Here is a 9,052-nt window from a genome sequence, read left to right on the forward strand (position 1 = left end):
GATGGTGAGAACACGTGCTACAGGTCAAGATGGACAGCCACCAGTACCACCAGTTGGGGCCGTGAGAGGTCGAGGTCGCTGTCGAAGCCATGGTAAAGGCAGGGGTGTAGCCCGCACAGCAGCTAGGGCAGCACCTGAAGATCCACTAGTTACCCAAGTACATGATCAGATCCCAATTGTGGATGCACCAGTGGGACCAGCTCAGGCACCAGCTGTGCCTATTATTATTCCAGGTCTTCAGGAGACCTAAGCTCAGATTTAGACCGTCTACACCAGTCTTGCTCAGGCGGTCTCTGTTACTACTACTATAGCTACTTCCCAGGCCGGGGGAGGCACTCAGACTCCCGCCGCCCGTACACCCGAGCAGGTTGTTCAGGGACTTCAAACACCGGGGGTACCACCAGCCCAACCGGTTGCACCTGCTCAAGGTTATGTGGTTCCATTCATGCCCGATGACGAGTAGCGTAGATTGGAGAGATTTGGTAGACTTCAGCCTCTGACTTTCAATGGTACAGAGGGCGAGGATGACCAGGGTTCTTGGACAAGTGTTAGAGGATTCTCCGTACAATGGGTATTTTTTGAAACAAGTGGGGTCTTGTTCACTACCTTTAAGTTCTTTGGGGCTGCCTTTACTTGGTGGGAGGATTATGAGAGGCATAGGCCTGTATGCGCAGCGCCCCTTACTTGGCAGCAGTTCTCCCTACTCTTTTGGAGAAGTATGTGCTGTAGTCCCGCAGTGAGGAGATGCGCAGACAGTTTGAGCAGTTGCGTCAGGATGATATAATGTGACACAATATGAGATGAGGTTTTCTGAGTTAGCCCGTCATGTTTTTTGGTTGGTTCCTACAGACAGGGAGAGGATCAGAAGGTTCGTGGATGGCCTTGCATATTAGCTACGGATTCTTATGACCAGAGAGAGGGTGTTTTGTGCTTCTTTTGAGGAGGTTGTTAACATTGCTCGAGAGATAGAGTCGGTTCACCGCCATGAGCGAGTTGAGAGGGAGGCCAAGAGGCCTCGGAGATCTGGTAGTTTTGGTGGTATTCCTCATGGGGGTCAGTTCCAGCACGGCAGAGGCCGTCCATTTAGACATGCTCGTCAGCTCGCCCAGTTCACCGTGGTGGATCATCTGGCTATGGTCCTCACAGTTCACATCAGAGCCACTCATCTCCCAGTGCCCTTCCAGCTCAGGGCTCATCTATGCCTGGTTCTTCTAGTGGGTATCCCGATGCTCGGGGCTGCCTTCAGTCCCTGCCGCCATTTAAAGGTAGAGGTTGCTTTGAGAGTGGAGATTTGGGTCATATCAAGAGGTTATGTACCTGCCTTACGGGAGGTTCATCCCAACAGAAGAGTCAGCCTTCGGCTTCAGCACCATATACTTCCCCACCCGCAGCTAGCTCAGGGTGGAGGTTAGTCAGCTATGGGTTGCCCTAGAGGGGGAGGCCCATTAGGTGGCGGTTAGGCCCGTTTCTATGCACTCCCTGCCAGACCCGATGCTATTGCTTCAGATGCTGTAATCACAGGTATTATCTCAATTTGCCACAGGGATGCCTATGTATTATTTAATCCTGGTTCCACTTTTTTATATGTGTCATCATATTTTGCTCATTATTTGGATACGCCCCGGGAGTCTCTTGTTTCATCTGTTCGTGTATCTACTCCTGTAGGTGATAATATTGTTATGGACCGCGTATATTGGTCTTGTGCGGTGACTATTGAGGATTTGGAGACCCGAGTAGACCTTTTGCTGCTTAGTATGGTTAATTTTGATGTGATATTGGGCATGGATTAGTTGTCTCTGTGTCATGCTATTCAGGACTGTCACGCTAAGCCGGTAACGTTGGCTATGCCGGGGGTGCCACGAATTGATTGGCGAGGTTCGTCAGATTATGTTCCCAGTAGAGTGATTTCATACTTGAAGGCCCAACGGATGGTTGGAAGGGTTGTCTTTCTTATTTGGCCTTTGTGAGGGATGTCAGTGCAGAGACTCCTACTATTGATTCGGTTCTGGTGGTGAGAGATTTTCTGGATGTGTTTCCTACAGAGCTGCCGGGCATGGCGCCGGACAAGGATATCGACTTCGGCATTAATTTGGTGGGCACTCATCCCATTTCTATTCCACCGTATCGTATGGCACTAGCGGAGTTAAAGGAATTGAAGGAGCAGCTTGAGGAACTCCTTGATAAGGGGTTTATTCGGCCTAGTGTGTCACCTTGGGGTGCACAAGTTCTATTTGTGAAGAAGAAATATGGCACTATGAGAATGTGCATTTATTACAGGCAGTTGAACAAAGTCACAATCAAGAACAAGTATCCTTTGCCTCTTATTGATGATTTATTTGATCAGCTTCAAGGGGCGAGGGTGTTCTCCAAGATTGATCTCAGGTCAGGGTATCACCAGTTGAAGATTAAGGACTCGGACATTCTTAAAACAGCTTTTAGGACCCGATATGGTCATTATGAGTTCCTTGTGATGTCTTTTGGGCTAACCAATGCCCTAGCAGCGTTCATGCATTTGATGAACAGCATGTTTCAGCCTTATCTCGACTCGTCTGTTATTGTATTCATTGATGATATCCTGGTGTACACTCATAGCCAGGAGGAGCACGCCGAGCATTTGAGAGTTGTATTGCAGCGGTTGAGGGAGAAGAAGCTTTATGCTAAGTTCTCCAAGTGACAGTTTTGGCTCAGTTCAGTGGCATTCTTAGGGCACGTGGTGTCTAGTGAAGGTATTCAGGTTGATCCGAAGAAGATAGAGGCGGTCTAGAGTTGGCCCAGACCGTCCTCAGCCACAAAGATTCGTAGCTTTCTTGGTTTGGCGGGTTATTACCATTGCTTCGTTCAGGGATTTTCATCTATTGCATCACCTTTGACCTAATTGACCCAGAAGGGTGCCCCTTTCAAGTGGTCGGATGAGTGTGAGGTGAGCTTTCAGAAGCTCAAGACCGCCTTGACCATAGCTCCAGTGTTAGTACTGCCATCAGCTTCAGGTTCGTATACAGTATATTGTGATGCTTCTCGGGTCGACATTGGGTGTGTATTAATGCAGGAGGGTAGAGTGATTGCCTATGCTTCTCGTCAGTTGAAGCCCCATGAGAAGAACTACCCGGTTCATGATTTGGAGTCTGCTGTCGTTGTTCACGCATTAAAGATTTGGAGGCACTATCTCTATGGTTTATCTTGTGAGGTGTTTACTGATCATCGTAGCCTCCAGCACTTGTTAAAATAGAAGGATCTCAATTTGAGGCAGCGGAGATGGTTGGAGCTACTAAAGGACTATGATATTACTATTTTGTACCATCCGGAAAGGCCAATGTGGTGGCCGATGCCTTAAGTAGAAACGTAGTGAGTATGGATAGTGTTGCGTTCCTTCCTGTTGGTGAGAGACCTCTTGTAGATGATGTTCAAGCCTTGGCCAATCGGTTTGTGAGATTGGATATTTTGGAGCCCAGTCGGGTCCTAGCTTGTATGGTTTCTCGGTCTTCCCTATTTGATCGTATCAGAGAGCGCCAGTATGATGATCCTCATTTGCTTGTCCTCAAGGATAAGGTTTTTCATGATGATGCCAGAGATGTGACTATTGGTGGTAATGCGGTGTTGAGGATGCAGGTCTGGATATGTGTGCCCAATGTAGATAGACTTCGGGAGTTGATTCTAGAGGAGGCCCATAGTTCGCGATATTCCATCGATCCGGTGCCGTGAAGATGTACCAGGACTATACACAGCACTATTGGTGGAGGAGGATGAAGAAAGATATAGCTCGGTGTCTTGCTTCAGCGACCAGGTGGCTTGCTTCAGCGGATAGAGATTCCTGAGTGGAAGTGGGAGCGGATCACCATGGATTTCGTAGTTGGGCTCCCACGGACTTTAAGGAAGTTCGATGCTATTTGGGTGATTGTAGATCGGCTGACCAAGTCCGCGCACTTCATTCCTGTGTGTACTACCTATTCTTCAGAGCGGTTGACTGAGATTTACATCAGAGAGATTGTTCGCCTTCATGGAGTGCCAGTTTCCATCATTTCAGATAGGGGCACACAGTTTACATCACAGTTTTGGAGAGCCGTGCAGCGAGAGTTGGGCACTCAGGTGGAGTTGAGCACGCCATTTCATCCTCAGACGGACGGGCAGTCCGAGCGAACTATTCAGATATTGGAGGACATGCTACACGCTTGTGTTATTAATTTCGGGGGTTTAAGGGACCAGTTTCTACCGCTCGCGGAGTTTGCTTACAACAACAGTTATAAGTCAAGTATTCAGATGGCTCGGATGAGGCTTTGTATGGGAGACAGTGTAGATCTCCAGTAGGTTGGTTTGAGCCGGGCAAGGCTAGGCTTTTGGGTACAGACTTAGTAAAGGATGCTTTGGACAAGGTGAAAGTGATTTAGGAGCCGCTTCGTACAGCACAGTCAAGACAAAAGAGTTATGCTAACAGAAAGGTTTGTGATGTGTCTTATATGGTTGGGGAGAAGGTTCTACTGAAGGTTTAAACCATGAAGGGTGTTATGAGATTTGGGAAGAAGGGCAAGCTGAGCCCTCGGTTCATTGGGCCTTTTGAGGTGCTTCGGAGGATTGGGGAAGTGGCTCATAAGCTTGCTTTGCCACCTAGCTTGTCGGTTGTGCATCAAGTATTTCATATTTCTATGCTTCGGAAGTATATCGACGATCCATCTCATGTCTTGGATTTCAGCAGGGTTCAGTTAGATGGTGATTTGACTTATGATGTGGAGCCAATGGCTATTTTGGAGCGGTAGGTCCAAAAGTTGAGATCAAAAGATATAGCTTCAGTGAAAGTGCGGTGGAGAGGTCAGCCCGTGGAGGAGGCTACTTGGGAGATCGAGCGGGAGATGCGGAGCATATATCCACACCTATTTGAGACTTCAGGTATGTTTCTAGACCCGTTTGAGGACGAACGTTTCTTTAAGAGGGGGAGGATGTAATGACCCGGCCGAGGGTTTCGAGAGTTATAGCCCCGTTCCCTTATTTCCTGCTGTTTTTGTGTTCTTCAGCTGTATTTTGACTTACCGAGTTAGTTGGTTTGGGTCCATAGTGGTTGTGAAGTAAATTGAGACACTTAGTCTCTTTTGGGAAGGCTTGAGTTGGGAAAGTTGACCGGATGTTGACTTATATGTAAACGACCTCGGATTTGAATTTTGATGGTACCCTTAGCTCCGTTAGGTGATTTTGGACATAGGAGCGCGTCCGGAATGTGATTTGGAGGTCCGTTGTAGAATTAGGCATGAATTGGCGAAAGTTGGAATTTTGGCGATTTTGGTCGGCAGTGGAAATTTTGATATCGGGGTTGAAATGGAATTTTGGAAGTTGAAGTAGATTTGTGGTGTCATTTCTGACTTGTGTGCAAAATTTGGGGTCATTCGAACGTGATTTGATAGGTTTTAGCGTCGTTTGTGAAATTTGAAAGTTTAGAAGTTCTTAGGCTTGGATCCGAGGGTAATTCGTGTTTTTGATGTTGTTCGAGGTGATTTGGTGATTGGACTAAGTTCGTATGATGTTATGGGACGTGTTGGTATGTTTGGTTGAGGTCCCGAGAGCCTCGGGTTGATTTCGGGTGGTTATCGGAACAAGATTGAAGTTTGAAGGAGTTCTGAAGTGGTCTGGTTCTGGTGTTTTCGCACCGCGGTGGGGAGCCCGCAGGTGCGACCGTAGAAGCGAGAAGAGGCTCGCAGATGCGGGCAGTAGTGGCTTGGACCGCACCTGCGAGACCACAGATGCGGTATTTGAGCGCAGATGCGGAAAGACGCGTGAGGATGGATGATCGCAGAAGCGGGCAAGGGCCGCAGGTGCGCACCTGCAGGTGCGAGTTGGTGACCGCAGATGTGGATTTTGAGGGAGTAAGTGGGATCCGCACCTGCGATGGATTTTCTGCAGGTGCAGCGTCGCAGAAGCGCGAATTTCACCCCCGATGCGGTTTTGCTGGGCAGAACCTATAAATTGAAAACTTCGCGAATTTTGCTCATTTCCACCATTTTCGAAGACGGGTTTGGGAGCTTTTGGAGTGATTTTGAAGGGAGGTTCAAGGGGTCTTCGGTGAGGTAAGTTGCTTGAGCTCTAGTACTCCTATCTATGGTGTTTCCCCGTTGTTTTATCAATTAATTGGTGGAAATTAGGGCTGAAAATGAGGGGTTAGGGCTTGGGATTTTGGAGAGTTTGATTTGGGGATTTGAGGGACCAAATGGAGTCGGATTTTGATAATTTTTGTATGTATGGACTCGTGAGTGAATGGGCTTTCTAGTTTTGTGACTTTTGTCGGATTTCGAGACGTGGGCCTGGGGGCCGGGTTTGAGTGGATTTCGGGATTTGTGTCCAATTAAGTAATTTTTCTTGTGGAATTGGTTCCTTGGCCTATATTGATTGCATTATATTGCTTTTAGCTATATTCGGACGTTTGGAGGCCGGTTCGAGAGGCAAAGGCATCGCGGAATAGGATTTTGGCTTGATTGAGGTAAGTAACGCTTCCAAACTTGGTTCTGAGGGTCCGAAACCCCAAACTATGTGTTATGTGATTAGCATTGAGGTAACGCACATGCCAAGTGACGGGCGTGCGGGCGGGCATCGTGAGAATCGGGACCTGGTTCATTCTATGGCACCGTTTAGTGACTCTTTCTTGTTGGTATCCATGTTCCCATCATGTGCTAAATTAAATGAGCTATAAATCATGCTAGATATTATGTTAAGGCTTTATGCCGATACTGTTGGGACCCGTAGTGGTCATTTCTTGCTGTCATCTCACTAGTTTCATTGATATTCTGTACTCAGTCTTATTCATGCATTTCATATCATGTCTCAGTCTCAGTTGTTATTTATTGGCACATCATATCATTGTTCCGGGCTAGTTTTCAGGACATTGTGAGCCCGTGTGTGAGACTGGAGAGTGATGACTGAGTGAGGCCGAGATACTAATTATGAGTGACAATTATGCTATCGGGCTGTACGCCGCAGCGGTTATGTTGATGATTATGATAGCGCTTGGGCTGTAGGAGCCCCTTCGGAGTTTGTAACACACCCCCAGTGAGCGCAGTTGATATTATGGAGTGATGGATCTTCCCTGAACATGGATCTTGTCCGAAGCATTTATACCTGGAGATGGATCTTCTCCACAGGGCTGGAATGTTCTTCCTTGGTACTGAGTGACTGTTGTCAGTGATGTGTATATATTCCGGGATGGATCTTCCCTGGGCCCGATGGCCATATACAGTACCGAGTTGTGAGCTAACAATGACTTCAAACATTGCGGAGTCGATCAATGTAGCGCTCAAGGCTACTAGGGAACTCCCAGTACTGCCTTTGGTGGACTACATAAGGCAATTGATCGGACGATGGAATGTTACAAACCTAAAGAATGCAATAGAGTCATTTACTGATCTTGGGAAAAAATATGATACAATGCTGATGGACAATCTTGAATTGTCACATCAAATGAAGGTATGACTGGAATCTGTAGATACTTGTGCATATAATATGTAATCATGCCGAATTCACGGATCTATTATATCTTGAACCCTTTGTGTGATTCTGTTAAACTATTGTCCACTTATACAAAAGCAAAGGATTTCAATTCAATGTAGCATTTATGCCTACCCCATTGCTAAAATATTGGTTGGTTTGACATGACATTAAGCTATTTTGAATCTTGTAGGCTCTCTAGTATATGTATTTTGAGGACATCTGCTTTGTCACCACTAATGATAGTTGATAAATTTTGTAGCTGACCCCTTCGACGAGTTACTTATATTCAGTACTTGACAAGGGTAAGCAGAGAATGGTGTTCCTAAAAGATCGAACTTGCAGCTGTAGAAGGTTTCAATTGGATGAGCTGCTATGCGCACATGCTTGGGCAGTATTAAAATACAAATACATTGATCACACTGAGTATTGCTCGGTGTACTACACCAGGAAGTTCTTATTGAAGACCTATTGAAATTCCAATTTATCCGATTCCTGATGAAAGCACATGGAAAATTCCTGCAGAAGTTCTTGATGAAAAGTCTTGCCACCAGACATGAGTAAAACAATAGGAATGCCAAGGAAGGGGAGGTGCAAGCCAATATCTGAAAGGGAACGAAAAAGGTCGATTTCATGTGGACAGTGTGGAGAAGAAGATCACAACAGAAATACTTGTAGAAATAATCCAAAGAGAGGATGAAATATGTCAAACTTAGAATTACTTCTTATTTTACTTTACTGAATATCATAGAGATTTAGAAGAATCCAATATATCAAGAACTGTATCATTGCAAAATGTCATTTGAATTTTAGATATAAATAAATATTTGATCTATCATTTAAAATCGTGTTGCAAGTGTATTTTTTAAATTATACATCTGTTTGATTAAAAAGAAGTTGTATCATCTATGTATTATATTTGTATCATCTATGTATCGCTTGTGTATCACCTATGTATCTTTGTGTATCGGCTCTTACTCGTGTCTGTATTTGTGTAGTAACAAAGCTTACTAATGGAAAACAGTCGTAGCAGTGTGGCTTCACCAATACATATTTCAAAACCCAAAAAACTGCAGAACTCATTGTTAAGAAACTAACTGTGCAGCAATCCAAAACGACTGTATCACACTGTGTATCATATCTGTATCATATGTGTATCATGTGTGTATCTGCAAGAGACAATGTATCACAAACTACCGTATATTTTTCATATCTTTAATTCACAACACAAAATCAAGGGAGAAAACACCAAAATACACTAAACTGTAACACTCCAATATCGCACTGAAACTCATTAAACCTTTATAACAGAGCAAACATCTCATTTCCCATACAATTCTTAAAAGTATTCATAAAATTCAAACACAAAAAAATCTGATTCGTCTTACAACAATGACAACATAACAGAACACAATACAAAACAAAATTATGAGTTCATCCTATAACAATGACAAAAGTAACTACTTCTTCTGCTTCTGCGACTTATTCTGTCGACCAATAATCTCATCATCACTTTGCGCGTTCTGTTCCATCTTTTTTCTAGCATAATCCCACAAGAGAGAACCAAATTTGCGCCAGTGTGCATAGGCATTGA

General features: G+C 45.1%; 1 protein-coding gene across 1 annotated transcript; it reads left to right on the forward strand.

Annotated features, from left to right (window-relative positions):
- The first annotated feature begins 7,230 nt into the window (after nucleotides 1–7,230).
- LOC109220055 lies at nucleotides 7,231–7,933 on the forward strand. Its single transcript, XM_019384516.1, has 2 exons — nucleotides 7,231–7,437; nucleotides 7,721–7,933. The coding sequence occupies exons 1-2, from the start codon at nucleotides 7,231–7,233 to the stop codon at nucleotides 7,931–7,933; spliced, it is 420 nt and encodes a 139-aa protein (XP_019240061.1).
- The last annotated feature ends 1,119 nt before the right edge of the window (nucleotides 7,934–9,052 follow it).

The sequence above is a fragment of the Nicotiana attenuata genome, unplaced genomic scaffold (genome assembly GCF_001879085.1).
Source record: "Nicotiana attenuata strain UT unplaced genomic scaffold, NIATTr2, whole genome shotgun sequence".
Classification (NCBI taxonomy): Eukaryota; Viridiplantae; Streptophyta; class Magnoliopsida; order Solanales; family Solanaceae; genus Nicotiana; species Nicotiana attenuata.

Excerpts from the sequence above, each read along its gene's own strand:
- LOC109220055 (XM_019384516.1), top strand. The coding sequence starts at position 7,231 with ATGACTTCAAACATTGCGGAGTCGATCAATGTAGCGCTCAAGGCTACT. Across the intron at positions 7,438-7,720 it reads AATTGTCACATCAAATGAAG|CTGACCCCTTCGACGAGTTA; the intron begins GTATGACTGGAA and ends TAAATTTTGTAG.